At 44.1% G+C, this 23,872-nt stretch overlaps 1 protein-coding gene across 1 annotated transcript in view; it reads left to right on the forward strand.

Annotated features, from left to right (window-relative positions):
• The window catches only part of LOC138811549 (zinc finger protein 850-like), a 60,910-nt gene that overhangs the window by 11,960 nt on the left and 25,078 nt on the right, over positions 1 to 23,872 (forward strand). Inside the window, 4 exon segments of the mRNA XM_069999312.1 lie at positions 2,459 to 2,518; positions 4,330 to 4,456; positions 5,720 to 5,818; positions 7,666 to 8,597. Of these exon segments, the coding sequence (XP_069855413.1) occupies positions 2,510 to 2,518; positions 4,330 to 4,456; positions 5,720 to 5,818; positions 7,666 to 8,597 (1,167 nt within the window). The 5' untranslated portion in view covers positions 2,459 to 2,509.

Here is a 23,872-nt window from a genome sequence, read left to right on the forward strand (position 1 = left end):
TATGCATGAAGCCTTGCGTTCCATTCCTCAGTACCACATAAACAGAAAAAGCAGGAAGTGGCACTGTGGCTCAAGTGTTAAAAGTGCTAGACTTGAGCAAGCCCTAAGGTTGGGACATGCCCATGCCCTGAGTTCAAGCCCCAGAGCCAGAAAAACAAAACCAAAAAACAGTTACAAAGACAACTTTTAGATATATCATGTATAATAAAGTGCACAAAACTTTTAAGTATATTAAGTATGCAGATACATAAAATGTCTTACGTCACTGCCAAGAAATTAGACATAGTTAGGCAAGGTGGTACATACCTGTAATTCCTGCATTCTGGAAGTTGAGGCAGGAAGATTACAAGTTTAAGGCCATTTTGGACTAGGATAGTAGATGTTTCTCTTATGACCTTTCTAGTATAGGAGAATACCATCCCCTTGCCGGGCACCGATGGTTCATGCCTGTAATCCTAGCTACTCAGGAGGCTGAGGATCATGGTTCAAAGCCAGCCCTGGCAGGAAACTCCGTGAGACTCATCTCCAAGTGGTGCTGTGGCTCAAGCTGTAGAACGCTCACCTTGAGCTGAAGAGCACAGGGACAGCGCCCAAGCCCAGAGTTCAAGCCCCACAACCTACCCCCTAAAAAAAGATTACCATCCCCCCAAAACATATGTGTATATTGTCTCAGATATAATGTTACTATATATCATATATAGAATGTGATATTTTACATATATATGTTATGGTACTGGAGCTTGAACTCTCAGCCTTGTGCTCTCACTCAGCTTTTATGTTCAAGGATGGTCCTCGCCGGGCGCTGGTTGCTCACGCCTGTAATCCTAGCTACTCAGGAGGTTGAGATCTGAGGCTCTCAGTTCAAAGCCAGCCCGGGCAGGAGAGACCGTGAGACTCCTATCTCCAATAAACCACCAGAAAACCGGAAGTGGCGCTGTAGCTCAAGTGGTAGAGCACTCGCCTTGAGCTGAAGAGCCGAGGGACAGCGCCCAGGCCCAGAGTTCAAGCCCCACGATCGACAAAAAAAAAAAAAAAAAAGGATGGTCCTCTACTACTAGAGCCATGCGTCCTTTCAGATTTTTCCTAGTTAGTTGGAGATAAGAGTTTCTCAAATTTGTTTGCTCATACTGGCTTTGAGCCTTGGTTCTCAACTTCCTGAGTAGCTAGGTCAGGCCTTGAGACATGACTGGAAACCCAAGCCTATTGCAAACTGAATTGACCAAAGTATATCAAAACTTGAAATGTGGGCTAGGAAGGTGGCTCAGTGGTAGAGTGCTTGCCTTGCATGCATGAGGCCCTGGGTTCGATTCCTCAGCACCACATAAGCAAAAAAATAAAAGCCGGAAGTGGCACTATGGCTCAAGTGGTAGAGCGCTAGCCTTGAGCTGAAGAGCTGAGGGACATCACCCAGGCCCAGAGTTCAGGCCCCACGACTGGACCAAAAAAAAAAAAAACAAAAACTTGAAATGTATAGTCTTTGAGCAACTATATGTTTCAGAATTAAACATTCAGAATTGTTGAATACCACAAAAATTATGGTACATGCTTAAGGCTACTTATTATTAGCATTATTTGTTATAGTGAACAACTGGAAACATCCAAATGATTTTTGGCTATAGACTGATTTGAATAAGTTAAGTAGATCCATATGATGAAATGAGGTTGGATGGAGGTGTAGCTCAGTTGGTCCAGTACCAGCTAATGAGCAAAGCGTCAGGTATCAAGTTCAAGTCCCAATCTGGCAACAACAACAAAAGAAATATGAGGCATTTATTTATTTTTATCTTTACAAAACTGATATACAAAAGATTACAATTACATAAGTCAGATAAAGAGTACATTTCTTTTTGACAGTATTAACTTTCCCCCTTCCAGTTTTTCCAATGTGAGGCATTTTAAATATAATTATATATAATAGTATTTACTACTTATCAATTACTCCGATTTATCAAATAAAATGGCAGTCTCTGGCAGTATGTATTATGTGCCATAGAGTTATATATTTGTATATGAATAAATCTGTGTGTATATAAACATATTCTCCTAATCATGTCTGTGCTGCTCAAATGAATCCTGTTCTAGTCTAAAGACTCTCAAGTTAGGGATAAGAAATTTGCCTGTTGGGCTGGGAAGGTGGCTCAGTGGTAGAGTGCTTGCCTTGCAAGCCTGAGGCCCTGGGTTCGATTCCTCAGCACCATATAAGCAAAAAGAAAAAAAGCCGGAAGTGGCGCTGTGGCTCAAGTGGTAGAGCGCTAGCCTTGAGCTGAAGAGCTGAGGGACAGTGCCCAGGCCCAGAGTTCAGGCCCCACAACTGGACCCCAAAAACAAAAACAAAAACAAGAAATTTGCCTGTTGTTACAGATAACTGTCAGGTGGGTTGGTGTGTGTGTTGGAGTAAAATGACAATTCTGGATGAAAGTCTATTAAGAGCTCCTTTATCTTCCTTTACCTCTCACAGCTCTGCCCTTTTCCTAAGGAGTGTTCAGGAACAAACATAAAAGCCAAAGCCATGGCGCAGGTAAGACGCTGTTGTTTTAAACTCAAAAAGAGGGCTGGGAATGTGGCTTAGTGGTAGAGTGCTTGCCTAGCATTTATGAAGCCCTGGGTTCAATTCCTCAGTACCACATACATAGAAAAAGCCAGAAGTAGCACTGTGGCTCAAGCGGTAGAGTGCTAGCTTTGAGCAAAAGAAGCTCAGGGACAGTACCAAGGCCCTGAGTTCAAGCCCCAGGACTGGCAAAAAAACAAAACAAAATAAACTCAAAAAGAATATTTCTCCCACTCTGGACACTGAGGTTTGACCTGAGGGACTTACATACTTGCTTAGCAGGCATTATATCCCTGACCATGCACGTGCCCCTCCACTTGTGCTCCCAGCCCCAAAAGAGTCATTTTTACCTCTAGGCCCACTTAAACATTTACTTTCCTCATAATAATTCTTTTTTTTTTTTTTTTTTTGGTCGGCCGTGGGGCTTGAACTCTGGGCCTAGGCGCTGTCCCTCAGCTCTTCAGCTCAAGGCGAGCGCTCTACCACTTGAGCTACAGTGCCACTTCCGGTTTTTCTGGTGGTTTATTGGAGATAGGAGTCTCACAGTCTTTCCTGCCCGGGCTGGCTTTGAACCGCGATCCTCAGATCTCAGCCTCCTGAGTAGCTAGGATTACAGGCGTGAGCCACCAGCGCCCGGCAATAATTCTTTTTTTTGGTGGGAGGGGTTCAGTCGTGGGGCTTGAACTCTAGGTTTGAGCTCTCAAGGCTAATGCTCTACCACTTGAGCCATAGTGCCATGTCTGGCTCTTTCTATTTATGTGGTACTGAGGAATCGAACCCAGGGCCTCATGCATGCAAGGCAAGCACTCTACTGCTGAGCCACATTCCCAGCCTCCCATGATTCTTTTTGTATTTGTTAAAAACAAACAAAAAACCCAGTGGCTCATGCCTGTAACCCTAGCTGCTCAAAAGGCTGAGATCTAAGGATCACTGTTCAAAACCTGCCTGGACAAGAAAGTCCATGAGACTCTTATCTCCAATTGACCACCAGAAAACCAGAAGTGGTGCTGTGGCTCAAGTGGTAGAGTGCTAGCCTTGACTTGAAGAGTTGAGGAACAGCGCCCAGAGTTCAAGCCCCATGACTGACAAAAAAATAATAATAATAATAAAAGAGGAAAAACAAAACAACAGAAAAAGCCTTTCCAGCAGTTTAGTTATAAGCAGTGCCAAAGTACTTACCCATACTGTAAAGGTAAGGTTCTTTTCTATTGGTGGATATATTGATTGATTGGTTGATTTTTCTGATACTGGGGCTTGAATTCAGAGTATGTACCTTAATTTTGTGTGTGTGTCCTTAAGGCCGGTGCACTATCCCTTGAGCCAGAGCTCCACTTCTGGCTTTTTGGTAATTAATTGGAAATAAGATTATGGATTTTTTTTTTCTTTTTATGCCAATCCTGGGGCTTGAACTTGGGGATTTGGCACTACCCCTGAGCTCCTTTTTGCTCAAGGGTATCACTCTACCACTTGAGCCACAATGCCACTTCTGGCTTTTTCTGCTTAGGTGGTACTGAGGAATCGAACCCAGGGCTTCCTGCATGCTAGGCAAGCACTCTTCCAATAAGCCACATTCCCAGCCCCTCTCATGGACTTTTTTTTGCCCATGCTGGCTTCAAACTGCAATCTTCCTCATTTCACCCTCCTGATGGGATAGGATTGGAGGCATGAGCCACCTCGTGCAGCCATCTATCCTCCTGGCATTTCATTTCCTCTAAATCATGTTCTGTCTTTCCTATTTAGAGCCACTTCATTAATCAAGTCATACATGGTTGTTGTTCCAGGAGGCAGTAGTGTTCAGTGATGTATCCATAGACTTTTCTCAGGAGGAGTGGGAATGCCTGACTGATGGTCAAAGAGATTTATACAGAGACGTGATGCTTGAGACCTACAGCATTCTGGTTTCCATGGGTAAGAATGTCTGTCCATACCCTTCACATTCGTATTTCAGGAGGTCTTCAAATGCAAAATGCTCACTATCAGTTGAAAAACCAGTTGGAAGCCAGGTGCAAGTGCTCATGCTAATAATCCTAGCTACTCAGGAGGCTGAGATACATTACAGTTCAAAGCCAGCCTGATTAGGAATGCCCATGAGATTATTATCTCCAAAAGCTGGAAGTAGAGCTGTGGCTCAAGTAGTAGAATGCCAGTCTTAAGTGAAAAAGCTCAGGGCTAGTGCCCAGACCCTGAGTTCAAGCTTCAGTACCAGCACACAGACACAAAAAAAAAATTGGAGTTCTACATCCTGTTCCCATCGGAGTGTTCTAAACATTTTAGAGTTAGCAATAAAGGCACTCCATTAAGTTATGGAAGACATTTGGAATCTAGTATGTTACATACTTCTGTTGTACTTTTCTTTGCCTCTTTTTGTGATTTTTTTTTTTTTTTTGTTGGTTGTGAGGCTTGAAATCAGGGCCCGGGTACCATCTCTGAGCTTTTCTGCTCAGGGCTAGCATTCTACAACTTTGAGCCATACCTCCATTTCTGGTTTTCTGGTGGTTAGTTGCAGATGAGAGTCTCATGGACTTTCCTGCTCCAGCTGGCGTTAAACCAGGAACCTCAGATCTGAGCCTCCTTAAGTAGGTAGGATTATGGGGATGAACCACCAGGGCCCAGTGTTAAGTCTTTCTTTACAAGGGAGGAAATGGACTTGAATTCTGAAGTATTGCCATTATACATTCCTCTCTACTTTTTTTTTTTTTAAACATTTTTTTTGGGTCCGGTCGTGGGGCCTGAACTCTGGGCCTGGGTGCTGTCCCTCAGCTCTTCAGCTCAAGGCTAGCGCTCTACCCCTTGAGCCACAGCGCCACTTCCGGCTTTTTTCTTTTTGCTTATATGGTGCTGAGGAATCGAACCCAGGGCCTCATGCATGCAAGGCAAGAGCTCTACCACTGACACCTTCCCAGCCCTCCTCTCTACTTTTTTTGTGTGTTGTCAGACCTGGGGTTTAAACTCAGAAGCTGTCCCTGAGCTTTTCTGCTCAAGGATAGTGTTATCCCACTTTGAGTCACAACACCATTTCTGGCTTTTTGGTAGTTACTAGAGATAAGTGTCCCACAGATTTTCCTGCCATGGCTAGCCTTGAACCATGATCCTCTCATCTGAGCCTGCTGAGTAGCTGGGATTACAAGTGTGAGCCATTTGCTCTTTACTCATGACTTCTTTGGTTGGCAGGACATTCCATTTCGAAACCTCATGTGATTTTGTACTTGGAGCAAGGGAAGGAGCCTTGGTTGGATGGAGAGCTGACAGTGGAGAGAGGCCAGTGGTCAGGTAGGTGACGTTTGACAGGATCCAGTCCAAATGGTTAGTTGAGAAACAATTTCCTTGTGATGCTACCCAGGAAACTTCCCTTAAAGTCTTCAGATCTGTTGTCAAACATAGGAACTTCCTCGAAGGAGGTCTCAAATGATCTTACCTTTTGCTCTTATCCATCAACCCTTGCGAGCTTTTTTCCTGTTCTGTTTCTCTCCTCTTTCTAAGCTGGTTCCTCCTTCATCCTGTCTAAGCTTTTCCTCCCTTCCCTTAGTTTGGATCCAGCTTTGGATCCTTTACAGCTCTCATCCCCTTTTGTAGTTAATCTTTTTTATTTTGTTTATTTTGTGACAGTACTGAGGCTTGAACTTAGGTCCTCTTGCTCTTGCATTCAAGGCTAGTGCTCTCCCACTTGAGCCATAGCTTTACTTCCAGGTTTTGTTTTTTTTTTAATGGTAATTGGAGATAAGACTGGGATTTTTTTTTTTTTTTTTTTTGGGTCCGGTCGTGGGGCCTGAACTCTGGGCCTGGGCGCTGTCCCTCAGCTCTTCAGCTCAAGGCTAGCGCTCTACCACTATGAGCCACAGCGCCACTTCCGGCTTTTTTCTTTTTGCTTATGTGGTGCTGAGGAATCGAACCCAGGGCCTCGAGCATGCAAGGCAAGCGCTCTACCACTGAGCCACCTTCCCAGCCCAAGACTGGGATTTTTTTTGTCTAGGCTGGATTCTAACCTTGATCCTCAGATCTCAGCCTTTTATTTTTCTTGGTCCTAGGGCTTGAGCTCTGGGCCTGAGAGCTGTCCCTGAGCTCTTTAGCTCAAGGTGAGGACTCTACTACTAGAGTCACAGCTTTACTTCCAGGTGTTTTATGGTAATTGAAGATAAGAGTCTCTCAAAAACTTTTTGTTGTTGTTGATTTTTTGTTGGTCATGGGGCTTGAATTCTGGCCCTGGGCACTATCCCTCAGCTGTTCAGCTCAAGGTGATCACTCTACCACTTGAACCACAGCACCACTTCCAGTTTTCAGGTGATTAATTGGAAATAAGAGTCTCCGGGACTTTCCTGCCCCGGCTGACTTGGAACCTTGATCTCAGATCTCAGCCACCTTACTAGCTAGTATTACAGGCACGAGCCACCGTTGCTCAGCCTCAAAGACTTTTTGTCTAGGCTGGATTCTAACCTTGCTTCTCAGATCTCAGACTCTCAAGTGGTTAGGATTGCAGTTGTAAACCACCAGTGCTTGGCTAGTTGCTTTGATTGCTGCCACGTCTGGCAGTTTAACTGAAAATGTGATTTAAGGTGTTGATTTTTATTCTGCCCTCCACTTTGACAATAAAGATTTAATACCTTGTAGCTATCAGAGGAAAGTTGCAGCATGGGTTTTTATCTGATGACAGTACAATTTTAAGTATCTTCTTTATTTCAGATAGTTAATTCCACAATATTAGCTTAGTATGTATTGCATACTTGACAGCTTTTTTGGGTTTTTCCCCTTATCAGCTCTTCTTTTTACCTATTTTTAAAAAATTCAAATTAATCAGCCTCTCCCCATTTTATTGATGTCAGTACTGAGCCTTGAATTTAGGGCCTTCTCTTGCTAAGCCTTTTTTTCTCAAGGCAGGAGATGTACAACTTGATCTACCACTGCAAATACAGCTTTTTTGCTGGCTAATTGGACCTAAAATTCTCTTAGATTTGTTTGCCCAGGGCTGGCTTCAAACAATTCATCTACACATCTCAGCTTCCTAGGTAGCTAAGACTATACATGTGAGCTCCCAGCACCTGGCTAATTTTCCCATTTCAATTAAAGTTGCACTCCTCCGAAATTACAAAACTCTAAGTGACTGCTTTCATTCTCTCTTTCAGTCTTGGAATCACATGAGACCAAGAAATCATTTCTGCAGAAGGAAATTTGTGAAGTAGGCTTATCCCCATGGGAACTCATGGGAAGACTTGCAAAAGGTGACATTTCAGACTCAGGTTGCCAAGATGAATGGGAGTGTAATGGCCAGATAGAGAAGCACCCTGGCTCCCAGATGAAGCATTTCAGTGAGCTGATAATCACTTCTGATGACATGCCCTCTTTCAGTCAGCATCCATCCTTCACACTCCAGCACATCATTAATAATAAAGAGAAATACTGTGCCACAGAAGAAAACAGGAAATCCTTTAGGCCTGGCTCACACCTAACTCCCCATGAGATAATTCATACCATAGAGAAGCCCTATGAATGCAAGGAATGTGGTAAGGCCTTTAGGCACCCCTCAAGACTGGCTCATCATGAGAAAATTCACACTGGCAAGAAACCCTTTGAATGTAAAGAATGTGGGAAAACCTTTATTTGTGGCTCTGACCTCACTCGACATCATCGAATTCACACTGGTGAGAAACCCTACGAATGTAAGGAATGTGGGAAGGCTTTCAGTAGTGGTTCCAATTTTACTCGCCATCAGCGAATCCACACTGGTGAGAAGCCCTACGAATGTAAGGAATGTGGGAAGGCTTTCAGTAGTGGGTCAAATTTTACTCAGCATCAGAGAATTCACACTGGAGAGAAGCCCTATGAATGCAAGGAATGTGGGAATGCCTTTAGTCAGAGTTCTCAACTTATTAAACATCAGAGGATACACACAGGTGAGAAGCCCTACGAATGTAAGCAGTGTGAGAAGGCTTTTCGTTCTGGCTCTGATCTTACTCGACATCAGAGGATTCATACTGGAGAGAAACCCTATGAATGTAAGATATGTGGGAAGGCTTATTCTCAGAGTTCACAGCTGATCAGCCATCATCGAGTCCACGCTGGTGAGAAACTTTATGAATATAGAGAATGTGAGAAAAACTTTGATTATGGCTCACAACTTCTCCAGCATCAAAATTTGTACTGGTAATGGGCCAGTACTTAAATTTATGTCACTGTAAGTAAAGTTTATCTTTCTATCATGGGAAGGTTCAGAACAATTCCATCTAAAGAGAATTTGTGTTTCTAATGACCCCTTTAGATAGAAGAATCTAAAAACATTTTACTTGTTGAGTACAGCTTATTCAGTTGAAGAAAGCTGTTGTGAAAACACCCATTGAATAGAATATATTTTATAACTTTTGTAATATAAATTTATACTTCTCTTGACTTTATTTAGTCTAACAAATACTTTTTAAGACACTTTTGACTCTTCTAATCTTTTCTTCACCTTTTCTAGTGATGCTGGGGTTTGAACAAAACAAGGCCTGTGCTGTGTGAGGCAGGTACTCTAACCACCACTCTACCAACCAGCCTCCTTCTAACCTTTTCAAAAACCAGGAGTCATGCAAAAATGAAAACTTGTAGTTGCCATTTTTTCTGTAACTTTCTTGTAACTATTGTATTACCATTTTAAGCCATCTTGAATTCATGTGACTTGTAAAGTGTATCTCTTTCTATCACGGTTTGTAAACTATTTTTAAAAAAATAACTGGGAGAAGTAACTTTTTTGAGTTGTACTTTTGGCTTGAACTCAGGGCCTGAACACTGTCTCTTAGCTTTTCTCTTTTTTTTTTTCAGTCAGGAGGCTTGAACTAAGTGCCTGGTTGCTGTCCCTGAGCTCTTTCATTCAAGGCTAAAGCTCTACCACTTGAGCCACAGTGCCACTTCTGATTTTCTGGTGGTTAATTGGAGATGAGTATCACAGACTTTCCTGCCCAGGCTGGCTTTGAACCATGAGCCTCAGATCTCAGTCTCCTGAGTAGCTAGGATTACAGGTGTGAGCCACCAACGCCTGGCTAGTTTTTCTCTTAAGGCTGGTGCCCTAGCGCTTCAGCCATACTTCTGGCTTTTAGCTGGTTAATTGGAGATGCGAATCTTACTGACTTTCCTGCCTGGTCAGGCTTCAAATCTTCATCCTCAAATCTCAGGCCTCTGAGTAGTTAGAATTATAGATGTGAGCCTTTTTAATTTTTGAAGATGGCCTGTTTTTGCTCTATGCAAAATTCTGTGGTTTCTTTGTAAAAACATTCCTAAGCAACTCCCCACATAGTAAAGATGCTAGACTCTGTAATCATAATGCTGTCTTACTGGCTACTGTAATATGGCTTTATTAATTCCCACTCAACCTATTGGCTACTGTAATATCACTTTATTAACCCCTACTGGTAGGCATTGGAGTTTTTTCAGCTGTTTGGCACTATGCATGCTAAAATGTAGTTATGGATAAACTACAATGTCTTCCTGGACCTTCACCACAGGCAAATCTTTGTACTAGGTCTTTTTCAACTATAGAACTATGTCATGAGGGCTGGGAAGGTGGCTCAGTGGTAGAGTGCTTGCCTTGCATGCATGAGGCCCTGGGTTCAATTCCTCAGCACTACATAAGCAGAAAAAGCCAGAAGTGGCACTGTGGTTCAAGTGGTAGAGTGCTAGCCTTGAGCTGAAGAGCTGAGGGACATCTCCCAGGCCCAGAGTTCAGCCCCCACAACCAAAAAAAAGAAATATGTCATGAATATATTTCTCTCCTTCAAGGAAACTAAGCCTATATTTCCACTAGAAATAATGGTTTTTATATTAATTCTGTGTTTGCAGCAGATTCATTCAATATTTTTAAGCTTCACGTGCCATTTTATCTGGGTAACCAATTCTGCCCTCCTAACTCAAATACCACATAGAACACAATCAAGCTACGGGTTATGTTCTGAGAAATCATTATTAATACAAATGAACTATAAATTTGAAAGGTGGAAGCAGATTTTGAGTTCAAAGCCTGCCTGGGATACATGGTGAGGCCTTGTCTTACTTTAGCCATATTGCTTCTCTTACTTTTTTCTATTTGGCAGTAATAGGATTAAAATTCAGAGCTGCCGGGTGCCAGTGGCTCGTGCCTATAATCCCAGCTACTCAGGAGGCTGAGATCTGAGGACCGCAGTTCAAAGTCAGCCTGGGCAGGAAAATCTGTGAGACTCTTATCTCCAATGAGCTACCAGAAAACCGGAAGTGTTGCTGTGGCTCAAAGTGATAGAGCGCTAGCCTTGAGCTGTGGAGCTCAGGGACAGTACCCAAGCCCAGAGTTCAAGTTCCAGGACCGACCAAAAAAAAAACACCCTAAGAACCTACTTGCTCTCAAAGTCACATCTCCAGTGCTAACAATTTTTTTCTTAATCTAGAGCTTCTTAAATGTCTTTTTTCTTAGTCTAGAGCTCCTAAACAAGTCATCTTAACCTAAGAATCTGGGAAAGAACTAAATCAAGTGGTCCATAACATGAATTATTTTAAAAATCTTATTCTATGATTTACTCTGTATTCTTTTCCACAGTAAACCTTTGGTTAAATTAAAATAAATACACAATTTTCTCCCCAAATGGTTTTTCCCTTTGAGTCAGATTCAAGGAAAGGAAGGCTTGGGGCTGGGAAGGTGGCTCAGTGGTAGAGCACTTGCCTTGCATGCTTGAGGCCCTGAGTTCAATTCCTCAGCACCACATAAACAGAAAAAAAAAGCCAGAAGTGGCGTTGTGGCTCAAATGGTAGAGTGCTAGCCTTGAGCTGAAGAACTGGGGGACAGCGCCCAGGCCCAGAGTTCAGGCCCCATGACCGGACACCCCCCCTCCAGAAAAAAAAAAAAAAAGGAAGGCTCATATCAAAACATCCAGATACTCACAGCCTGTAGGAACACATTAGAAATACAGTCACATATTTCAAAGATACACACTGATTAACCAAGGAAAATAAATCTAGCAAAACCTTGACTGGATGCTCGTGTTATAGTAGAGGTTTCTGGTGTGTGTGCACCCGTGCCCATGCATGCCCATCAGTCCAGGCTGGCCTGGGCACTCACTATCCCTTGGCATTTTCACTCCAGGCTGGCACTCTACCACTTGAGCCACAGGTCCACCCTCAGCTTTTTGCTGGTTAATTGGAGATAAGTCTCACAGACTCCTGCCCTAAGCTAGCTTTGAACTGTGAATCCTCAGATTTCAGCCTTCGGCCAAAATTACAGGCCTGATCCACCAGCTCCTGGCTGTGGTAGAGCCACAAGAGAGACATGCAGAGACAGAGAGCTAGCCAAGGAGGGAGAGAGAGTGAGCCATGGGCACCATTTCTGACATTTGTCTTTCAGAATTGAGAAAGTTGCCCACACCACCATCCATCATTTCTGCTGAGGAGGGAGAGGGAAGAGAGGAGAGTTGTCTAGCCAATGAGACAGAGAAGGTTCACAGTGAGGTTCCCTCTCACACACACAATTCCAATCACAAGCCAAAGAACCCAGCTGGCTCCCCGGAGCGCTGTCTGCGCCCCTCCTCTGCTCCTGCACGGACCGCGGGGACAGGATCAGTTTGCCCAGGGTCACCAGGGCGGGACCATCTCCTCCGCTTCCACCCTTGAGAAGCGCAGCCCCGCCCCGCCCCCTGAGTGGTCCCAGCGCCTGCGCAATCAGTGCGCCCCACTGGCCCTCCCGGCAACCCCCGCGTGCGGTTCTGTACGTTAGGTCCCCGGATCTACGAGCCGTTCCCGCTTTGGAGCCTCCGCTGCAACTGCGCGTCGCCTAGAGACAGGCTCGGCTCTACGAGCGAAACAGCCCTGGCGACCCCATAGCAAACGCGGCGGGGTAAGGAGAGAGGGGAGACACTGCACACCGGGAAATTGTCGGGGGCCGCTCGTGCCCCACGTCCGCTGGTATGAGAGGGGCGGTTGGTTGAAGTGCGCGCGCCGGTGGGCGTGGCAGGCCTGCGTGTGACGTCATAACGCGTCGGACAAAAGCCGTTGTGGCCTCGGCCGTAGTCCTGTCTTCTGTGTCGCCTGCAGTTAGAGGAAAAGCCCCGGTGATCACTTGAGCGCCCTGGAAGTGACTCCCGGCAAAGAGGTTCAGCCCCCACTGTGGGATCGGAACGTTAAGACTGGAGTCAGGTGTCTGCTCACCCCTGTAATCCCACCTACTCAGGAGGCTGCAATCGGAGCATCACAGTTCGAAGCTAGCCTGAGCAGGAAAATCCATGAGACTTTTATCTCCTTTTTTTTCTTTTGTCGGTCGTGGGGCCTGAACTCTGGGCCTGGGCGCTGTCCCTCAGCTCTTCAGCTCAAGGCTAGCGCTCTACCACTTGAGCCACAGCACCACTTCTGGCTTTTGTGCTTATGTGGTGCTGAGGAATCGAACTCAGGGCCTCATGCATGCAAGGCAAGCACTCTACCACTGAGCCACCTTCCCAGCCCTCATCTCCAACTGAAAGCCAGAAGTGGAGTTTTGGCTCATGGGATAGAAGACTAGACTTGAGCAAAAAGCCAGGGACAGACCCCTGAGGTCAAGCCCTAGTATTGCAGCACTTCCTACCATCTCTCACTCTGCCCCACACTCAAAAAGAGCTACTTGTGAAGGGAATTGTTTTTTAAGAAGCCAAATCAAAGCACATGAGACTCATGCTCTTGTATTCTAAGTCACTTGTTTTCGTTTATCTTTATTTTTTTTCATGTGTCTTCTGGTTTTGTAGCCCCAGCCCCAACTGACCTCATCCTGCCTCACACTCCCCTCTGCTGGGATTCCAAACAGCCTCCCCAACCCTAATAGAATTCTTAATCAGAGCCTGCCAAATTTTTCTCTTTATGTCTGGTGAATCCAAGTAGGCTTTGAAGAATTTAAAGGAGACTCTGGGGTTTAGATGATTTAGAGGATTAGATTTATCTAAACTCTGTGTGTGTGTGTGTGTGTGTGTGTGTGTGTGTGTGTGTGTGTGTGTGTGTGTGTGTGTGTGTGTGTGTGTGTGTGTGTGTGTGTGTGTGTGTGTGTAAGAGTGTAAGAGATCAACGGGGAAACAATTGCCATCATCTGAGAAAATCTTGTCTATCTCTGGGGAAACAATTGGCATCATTTGAGAAAATCTTAAGTCTGTCTCTTATGGACTTGTTTTCTTCTAGCTTCAGCCTTTGTGGACTTTCTGCTTCTGGCAAATAAAACTGACACATTATTAAATTCCTAAACCATGGCCCAGGTAAGTTACTATTAATATCTTCTGTTACAAATTATGTCATGTTAAGATCCCATGGACAATTCTTTGTCCTGAAACTTCTTTTTTTTTTTTTTTTTTGTCGGTCGTGGGCTTGAACTCTGGGCCTGAGTGCTGTCCCTCAGCTCTTCAGCTCAAGGCGAGCGCTCTACCACTTGAGCTACAGCGCCACTTCCGGTTTTCTGGTGGTTTATTGGAGATAGGAGTTTCACAGTCTCTCCTGCCCGGGCTGGCTTTGAACCGCGATCCTCAGATCTCAGCCTCCTGAGTAGCTAGGATTACAGGCGTGAGCCACCAGCGCCCGGCTTGTCCTGAAACTTCTTGTGTTTTAGAATACCTTCAAAAACCTCCCGGTCATTTCAAATCCAGTGATGGATGGAGCTAACTAATCAAGTCATTGTCTTACTCTTTTCCAGCCATTGTTTACCTACTGAACAAATCATCTTCTGTATTTGCCAAAAAGCTGCATTAGAACATAAATGAAATTGCTTAAAGGAGAGATACTGGACCATCCTTTCTCTGCTGATAAGGATGGGCCCTATTAGTCACTCAAAGGACAACTTAACTTTTCTACATTTGAGTTTTTCAATTATATAAGACAAAATTTGCTATTAGCTGGCCTCAGCTTCAGTTAATAGTGTCTCATGGTTTGTAAGGATTTACAGGCTGGGAAGAAATGTGGCTAAGTCTTACATATATAGAGATCCGATCTTCTCTGGAAAGCTCTAATCATTGCACCCAAGGAAGTGTTCCTTGTGTTGGTTTGGAATGATATATTGTCTACTTTACGGGAGCTAGTAAGATTACCTAAATATATAAGTAATCAGACTCAGAATTATGGGTGTCCTTAAGATTTTTTTGAGGGCTGGAATGTGGCTTAGTGGTAGAGTGCTTGCCTAGCATGCATGAAGCCCTGGGTTTGATTCCTCAGTACCACATAAACAGAAAAAGCCAGAAATGGTGCTGTGGCTTAAGTGGTAGAGTGCTAGCCTTGGGCACAGAGAGGCTCAGGGACAGAGCCCAGGCCCTGAGTTGAAGCCCCAGGACCAGCAAAACAAAAGCAAACAAAAATTTTGTTAAACCAGATATGTAAGTATGCAAGAATGATTAAGTCTTGGATATCCAGACTAGTTTACAATCAGTTTTAATAAAAGGATTCATTAAACAATCTGTCAGGCTAGAAATAAAAGTCAGTGACAGAGTACTTGCCTAACATACACAAGGTCTAGGTTTGATTTTCAACACCATAAGCAAATAAAAACAAACAAAAGTCAGTCATAACAAAAAAAATCACATATGATGTGCTTCTACAATAAACTTAGATTTTTTTTTTTTGTTTTTGGGTTGGTTGTGGGGTTTGTATTCAGGACCTGGGCACTGTCCCTGAGCTTTTTCACTTAAAGTGAGGGCTCTACTACTTTCAGCCACAGCACCACAGGAATTCAGCATATCAGCATATAAGTATAATACCTCTTGATGAGTGTCACCTCTTCTATCATTCATCTCTCTCAACCCCATCACTCTCTTCAAGTTTCTTGGTTCCATATTCATTTTTGTATATTGAATATAATGACTATTTGACTATATTTGCCCACCCTTCCTCTCTACTTTTATTCCCTCTCTCCCCTCCCCCCCCCACACTTTGCCATCCCTCACTGACAAAATATGTTTCAGCTTTCTCAAGATAATCTTGAACTTTCAATTTTCTTGCCTGGGTCCCCAAAGTACTGAGATTTCAGATGTCTTCCACTGCCTGGTTTGATTCTTTTAATTTTCTTTCTTTTTTTTTTTTTTTTGGTGGGTCGTGGGGCTTGAACTCTGGGCCTGGGCGCTGTCCCTCAGCTCTTTAGCTCAAGGCAAGCGCTCTACCACTTGAGCTACAGCGCCACTTCCGGTTTTCTGGTGGTTTATTGGAGATAGGAGTCTCACGGTCTCACGGTCTCTCCTGCCCGGGCTGGCTTTGAACCGCGATCCTCAGATCTCAGCCTCCTGAGTAGCTAGGATTACAGGGGTGAGCCACCAGCGCCTGGCGATTCTTTTAATTTTCTAGCCATATATGTATTATTGAGGTAGAACAGTATAGAAGAGACTGTAGCAACAGAATCCTTCAGGAATAGATAGGTACTTTGCTTTAAGCACATTCATCTCCTAACTTACTCTGTCATGGCCTGCCCACTCATGCCTGTTTGATTTCTGCAGTGCTCCATTTCTTGCAGTATCTCTTTCATGTTTATCTTTTCCATCATTTTTGTAGGGGTTGTAAGTGGTACTGAGGATGAAACTCAGGGCTCATGCTTGCTAGATAGGTGCTCTCCCACTCAATTTACACCCTCAGATCCTTTTTGCATTTGGTTATTCTTCCCTCCCCCCCTTATCCCCCACCCCAGTCATGGGGCCTGAACTCTGGGCCTGGACGCTGTTCCTCAGCTATTCGGCTCAAGGCTAGTGCCCCTTCTGGCTTTTTCTGCTTATGTGGTGCTGAGGAATCAAACCGAGGGCCTTGGGCATGCAAGGCAAGCACTCTACCACTGAGATACTTTCCCAGCCCCCATTTGGTTATTCTTTTCTTTTTTTAAAATTTTTATTTACTTTTTTTGGGGGGTGGGGGGTCCGGTTGTGCGGCCTGAACTCTGGGCTTGGGTTCTGTCCTTCAGCTCTTCATCCCAAGGCTAGCACTCTACCACTTGAGCCATAGTGCCACTTCCAGCTTTTTTTTTTTTTTTTCTGCTTATTTGGTGCTGAGGAATCGAACCCAGGGCCTCATGCATGCAAGGCAGGTGCTCTACCACTGAGCCACCTTCCTAGCCCCCGCATTTGGTTATTCTTTTTTTTGGGGGGGGGGGGGGCGGGTCCGGTTGTCTGAACTCTAGGCCTGGGCGCTGTCCTCAGCTCTTCAGCTCAAGGCTAGTGCTCTACCACTTGAGCCACAGCGCCACTTCCGGCTATTTTCTTTTTGCTTATGTGGTGCTGAGGAATCAAACCCAGGGCCTCAGGCATGCAAGGCAAGCGCTCTTCCACTGAGCCATCTTCCCTGCTCCCATTTGGTTATTCTTTTTTTTTTTTTTTAATTTTTTTATTGTAAAGATACTATACAGAGGGTTACAGTTACATGAGTGAGGTAATGAGTACACTTCCTCTTGAACATTGTTACCCCCTCCATTGTTTTCCCCCTACCATCACCTCCCTCCCTCCCTTCCCCGAGGTTCTTTTTTTTTTTTTTTTTTTGATTGTGATTAAGTGATTACTTAATTTCCAGAAATTCACAGTATTGTGGAATAATGATGCTCATTTAAAGTCACAAGTTCATTCTAACTTTCCTGGAGCAAATTGTCTATCACAGTCTGTAATATATAACGGTGCTCACATGTTATATACCATATATGTGATCAGCAGCATGGGGATATTTGGTAGTGGTTCAACCAGTTGAGTGGGAGTTCTTTGTTTCTTAAGTCTTGTTAATTTTGTTGTATCACCTAACATTTTGGATTTAGCATCCACTTATCAGGGAGACCATGTACTGTTTGTCTGTTCGTTCTTGGCTTACCTCGCTCAACATGATTCCTTCTAGCTCCATCCATTTCCCTGCAAATGCCATTATTTTGTCATTTCTAATGGCTGCATAATACTCCATTGTGTATAGATACCACAATTTTTGGATCCATTCATCTGTGGTGGGGCATCTAGGTTGTTTCCATATCCTAGCTATTGCGAACAGTGCTGCAATAAACATGGTGGTGCACGTGTCCTTGTATATTGGTTCCTGTTGTTCAGGGTAGATGCCTAGAAGTGGTATGACTGGGTCGTAAGGGAGGTCAATCCTTAGCTTTCTAAGGACCCTCCAGACTGCTTTCCAAAGTGGTTGTATAAGTGTACATTCCCACCAGCAGTGTAATAGCGTTCCTCGTTCTCCACATCCCCTCCAGCATTTGTCGTTGGCTGATTTGTGGATGTGGGACATTCTGACTGGGGTAAGGTGGTATCTCAGGGTTGTCTTTATTTGCATTTCCTTCACCACCAGGGATGATGAACATTTCCTCATGTGTTTCTTTGCCATTTTTATTTCTTCATTTGAGAAGTCCCTCTTTAGTTCCCTTGCCCATTTAGTAATTGGTTTGTTAGGTTTGGGAGGGATTAGTTTCTTGAGTTCCCTGTATATACAGGATGTTAACCCCTTGTCTGATATATTGCTGGTAAATATTTTTTCCCAATTAGTTGGTTGTCTTTCTAGCTTGGTTGCGATAGCTTTATCTGTGCAGAAGCTTTTTATTTTAAGGTAGTCCCATTTGTCGAGTCTCTCTCCAACTTGTTGTGACCCTGGGACTCTGTTCAGGAAGTTCCTTCCTGTGCCTATTAGTTCAAGTGTCTCTCCTACTCTGTCCTGCAGTAGTTTCAAAGATTCAGGTTTAATGTTAAGGTCTTTAATCCATTTTGAGTTGATGTTGGTGCATGGTGATAGGCTGGGGTCCACTTTTAGTTTTCTGCATGTGGCTGCCCAGTTTTCCCAGCACCAGTGGTTGAAGAGGCTGTGTTTCTTCCATTGTATGTCTTTGGCTCCTTTGTCGAATATCAGCTGGCTGTAGGCCTGTGGATTTATTTCTGGATCTTCTATTCTGTTCCATTGGTCTTCGGGTCTGTTTTTGTGCCAGTACCATGCTGTCTTTGTTATTATAGCTCTGTAGTAGTTTGAAGTTCGGCATGGATAGCCCTCCCATATTGTCTTTATCCCCTAGAATTGTTTTGGCTATTCTAGGTCTTTTGTTGTTCCATATGAATTTTTGGACTGTTTTCTGTATTTCAGTGATGTACGTCATTGGGATTTTAATAGGAATTGCATTGAATTTGTATATTAGTTTTGGAAGTATTACCATCTTTACTATATTAAGTTGGCCTATCCAGGAGCATGGGAGGTCTTTCCATTTCCTAGTGTCTTCTGCAATTTCTTTCTTTAACTTTTTATAGTTTTCATTAAATAGTTCTTTTACATCTTTGGTTAGGTTAATTCCTAAATATTTTATTTTTCGGGAGGTTATTGTGAATGGGGTTGCTCCCTTTATTTCCCTCTCTTCCTGTACATTATCAGTGTATAGGAAGGCAACTGATTTTTGTGGGTTTATTTTGTATCCTGCTATTTTGCCGAAGTGATTTATGATTTCTAAGAGTTTGGGGATGGAGTTTTTGGGATTGTGGAGGTATAGTATCATGTCGTCTGCAAAAAGGGATAGTTTAACTTCTTCTTTCCCTATGCGGATCCCTTTAATGTCTTTTTCTTGCCTTATTGCCCTGGCTAAGGGTTCTAGGACTATATTGAAGAGGAGTGGAGACAGTGGGCATCCTTGCCTTGTTCCTGATTTTAGGAGAATTGGTTGTAGCTTTTCCCCATTAAGTATAATATTGGCTATTGGTCTGTCATAAATGGCTTTTATTGATTTTAGAAATGTTCCTTCTATTCCTATTTTCTCCAGAGCTTTTAGCATGAATGAATGTTGAATTTTGTCAAAGGCCTTTTCTGCATCTGTGGAGATAATCATGTGATTCTTGACCTTGGCTCTTTTGATATGTTGGATTACATTTATTGACTTACGTATGTTAAACCATCCCTGTGTCTCTGGGATGAAGCCTACCTGGTCACAGTGAATTATTTTTTTTATGTGTTTCTGGATTCTGTTAGCTAGAATCTTGTTAAGGATCTTTGCATCTGTGTTCATCAAGGAGATTGGCCTGTAATTCTCCTTTTTGGTTGGGTCTTTGCCTGGTTTGGGGATGAGTGTGATTGGCTTCGTAGAATGAGTTTGGGATAGCTCCCTCCTTCTCTGTTTCTCTGAAGAGCTTGAGGAGTATGGGTATTAGTTCTTGTTTAAAGGTCTTATAGAATTCTGCTGTGAATCCATCTGGTCCTGGGCTTTTTTTTGTTGGAAGACTTTTGATAGCTTCCTGTATCTCATTATAGGATATTGGCTTATTTAATTGGTTAACTTCTTCTTTGCTCAGTTTGGGCAACTTGTATTTCTCTAAAAATGCATCCATTTCTGCCCGATTTTCTTCCTTTAGAGAGTATAGCTTTTGAAAGTAGTCTGTTAGAATTGTTTGGATATCTTGGGTACGTGTTGTGATGTTTCCCGTGGCATCCCTAATCCTATTAATATGGGTTTCCTCTCTTCTTTTTTTAATTAATCTAGCCAATGGGCCATCAATTTTGTTTATTTTTTCAAAGAACCAGCTTTTTGTTTGGTTTATTTTGGTTATGGTTTTCTGATTTTCTAATTGGTTAATCTCTGCTTTTAATTTGGTTATCTGGCTTCGTCTAGTAGCTTTAGGTCCCATTTTTTCTTGTTTTTCTAGCTGTTTTAATTGCAGCATGAGATTATTTACTTGGTCTGTCTCCATTCTCTTGATGTGGGCACTGAGGGCAATAAATTTGCCCCTCAGGACTGCTTTTGCTGTGTCCCACAAGTTTCTTTGTGAGGTGTTTTCATTTTCATTGAGTTATAGGAAATGCTTTATTTCTTCTCTGATCTCTTCTGTTATCCAGGCATTGTTAAGGAGTGTGCTGTTCAATTTCCATGTATTAGAGAAATTTCTGCGGTATGCTTTGTTATTGAGAGCTAGCTTGATTCCACTGTGGTCAGATAGGATACAGGGGATTACGTCGATCCCTTTGTATTTGCTTAAGTTCCTTGCATGAACTATGATATGGTCTATTTTGGAGAAAGTTCCGTGAGCTGCTGAGAAGAATGTGTACTGTGTTGTTTTAGGGTGAAATACTCGGTAGATGTCAGTTAATTCCGCTTGCAGTATGGCCTCTCTTAATTCGGTAGCTTCTTTGCCAATCCTCTGGTTGGTAGACCTGTCCTTTGGTGAGAGTGGTGTGTTAAAGTCTCCTAGTATTATCGTATTGGGATCTATTTTATTCTGTAAGTTTGAGAGCATTTGTTTGACATATCTGGGTGCACCAATATTTGGGGCATATAAGTTGATGATGGTTATATCCTCCTCTTGGATTGTTCCCTTTATTAATATGTAGTGTCCGTCCTTGTCTTTCTGTACTGATTTTAATGAAAAGTTTATTTTGTCAGATATCAGGATAGCTACACCTGCTTTCTTACTGGGGGCGTTTGATTGGTACATCCTTTTCCACCCCTTCACTCTGAGTTTGTTTGTATGTTTGGCTGAGAGGGGGTCTCCTGAAGGCAACAGATGGATGGGTCTTGTTTTCTGATCCAGTCCTCAGTTCGTTTTCTTTTAATTGGCGAATTCAGCCCATTTATATTAAGAGAAAGTATAGAGAGATGCATTATTGTCCCTGCCATTCCGTTTTCCTAAGTTTTTCTTCTTTCCTTTCCTCCTGTGCTTGCTCAGTTAGACTTTGAGTAACGCCTGTTTGGGGCAGGCCCCAGTTCCTGGTTGCTTTCTTCAGGTTGTGTCCCCCCTCTTAGAATTCTTTGTAATGCTGGCTTAATGTTTATGTATTCATTTAGTTTTTCTTTGCTATTAAAAGTTTTCAGTTCTCCATCAAATGTGAATGCTAGCTTTGCCGGCTATATCAGTCTGGGTTGGCAGTTATTGGCTCTCAGGGCTCGTATGGTGCTTTCCCAGGCTTTTCTTGCATTCATTGTTTGTGTGGAGAGATCTGCAGTGATTCTTATTTTTTTCCCGTTGTAGTATAGCTCCTTCTTCATTTTTGCTGCATGCAGGATTGTTTCCTTATTATTCAGATCTATCATTTTTACTATAATGTGTCTAGAAGTGTTTCTCCTGGGGTCTTGCTTGTTGGGTGTTCGATAAGCTTTTGTGATGTAGTTAAGATGGTCGTTTTTGAGGTGGGGAAAATTTTCATTGATTATCTTGTTAAATAGGTGTTGCATTCCCTTGCTCTGGAATTCCTCACCTTCGTCCACTCCAATTATGCGAAGGTTAAATTTTTTAGCATTATCTGCTTGCTCTTGAATTTCCCTTTGGTTTAATTTGAGTGATTTTTCCATATCTGTCACTTTTTGGTCCAGTTGGTGTATTCTGTCTTCTGTATCTGACACTCTACCTTCCATTTCATTCACTCTGTTGACAGTGGCTTCTATTGTGGTTTGCATGAAGGAAATGGATCCCTTTATGGATTCAATGTTGGTTCTCAGAGTACTGATCTCACCTCTCAATGAGGTATGCATTACCTCTAATTTGGCGTTTATCACATTTCTTACTGAGGTTTGTGCAGCTTCTATTTTTTTTGCATGCATCTCTTGTTTGATACCCTGTATCTCTTTGGATAGTTCATCCTTGTGCTCTTTCAATTTCTGATCAATTTCTCACTTTATTTCTTGAGTCATTGCCTCCAGCAACCCTTGGATGTAGCTTTTGTCTTCCATTCCTGCTTTGCTCCCACTGGGGCTCTCCCCTGCATGGCTGCTGGCTTTTGAGGTGAGCTTGCTGTCCTGGGTGGTGTTAAACCTTGTGATTTTTCTCTGTGATTTTCGCATGGAGGTTCAGGAGACTGCTCTTCAATTTTGTTTTGGTGTGTCTGTCTTTGCTTGGTTGCTGATTCTGTATTGGTAGAGAGAGTCTGTGCCTGATCTGGGTTCTGTTGGGAGCCTATTTCCAGCTGCTATTCTGACTTACTTAGGATTCTCAGCTCTCTGCTGTAGATTGCTGGCAGTTCCCGCCTTTGGAAGGGTTGAGCAGCCTAGACTGCTTGTGTTTGCTCCTATAGGTGCTCTTGTGAAGAACAGATGCTCTGGATGCACTCTCCCAAATACTGGAGTCTGCTATGGGCTCCTGATGTGTTTTTGTTTGTTTGTTTTGGGCTGGTTGTGGGCTTGAACTCTAGGTTTGGGTGCTGTCCCTCAGCTTTTCAGCTCAAGGCTGGCACCCTACCATTTGAGCCACAGCACCACTTCTGACCCTTTTTGCTTTTGTGATGCTGAGGAATCAGATCCAGGGCCTCATACATCCAAGACTATCACTCTATTGCTGAGCCGCCTTAACAGTCTGAGCTCCTGCTTACTATCAGGTGCTGGCAGCCTGTGTTGCCCAATTCCCAGTCTAGGGTATATGGGTGGAGTTTTGGTGGGGTTTGGGCTTCTCTTGTCCTGGGCCTCCAGGTCTTTTGTTGTCACAGGCGTGCTTCCCCGGGAGTGTTGTTTCCTGGTTTTCTCCCCTCTGTTGAGGCGTATGCTCAGCTTTTTACTTCAGTTGGGAGGAGTTGGTTGTGCTGTTCAGGCTGCGGATCCCCGGGCCTGGTTCCGGCCCCAGCCTGGAGCGCGCTTGTTAGGCCTGTGCTGATGTGTATACCACCTAGGTTATGCAGCCTGGAGTGCACTCGTTAGGCCTGTGCTGATGTGTATACCACCTACGTTATACAGCCTGGGGGACACAGTTCAAATTTCTACTGTTAGTAGTCTTGACCCAGGGGCGCTGTTCCTGGCTTGGGCATTTAAGCTCCCTTCCAGGGGCACTCTTGCTCTAGCCTGGCCAGCTGAGTGTGCTCCACGGGCTGGTGGAGCTCTCAAACAGTTCCCAGTTTTAGTGGGTCCTGTGGTCCGGGTGTTGGGGTAGGGAGTCTAGGTCAGGGTCTGGGGATTCCCTCCAGCTCTGGTCTCCCTTGAGGGATACACTGTCCCCTGTGGGGTACTCACCCTGGAGCTGGTTGTTTCTGTGTGGTGTAGGTCGTCAGTTGTTGTTGCAATCCGAGTTCAGTTGGGGTGGTTGCGGGCTAGGTTGGGCCGTGGTGGCTCTGTGTGATTCTTTTCTGCCTCTGCCTCTGTCAAAGCTGTCGGGTCAAAAGTGTCCACGCTCAGGCAGCTTCTTCGCGGTGGCTCTGGGGCCCGAGCGGCCCCGCTGGGTCATTGCGATCGCGATCGGGCGGGTGGTCTGCCGACAGGTCCCTTTGTGGCGCTGCTGGTGCCAAGCGGCTTTGGCGGGATGGAGCCTCTCTGCTCCGGTGGAGAGTGAGGGGTGGGGGTGGGATCCTCGTGGAGACTCCCGGCTGGTAGGTTTCTCTGTTCCTGGCCATCCGCTGTTCTGTAAACCGGTACCTGGTGATCTGCAAGCGGCCCCCTGTGTCTCTGGGGCTCCGGCAGCCCCTGGCAGCCCCCGCCGGGCCGGCTGGCCGGCGGCTTAGCGCACT

This window comes from Dipodomys merriami, unplaced genomic scaffold (assembly GCF_024711535.1).
Source record: "Dipodomys merriami isolate MVZ:Mamm:240054 unplaced genomic scaffold, mDipMer1.0.p SCAF_534, whole genome shotgun sequence".
In the NCBI taxonomy this organism is placed as follows: domain Eukaryota; kingdom Metazoa; phylum Chordata; class Mammalia; order Rodentia; family Heteromyidae; genus Dipodomys; species Dipodomys merriami.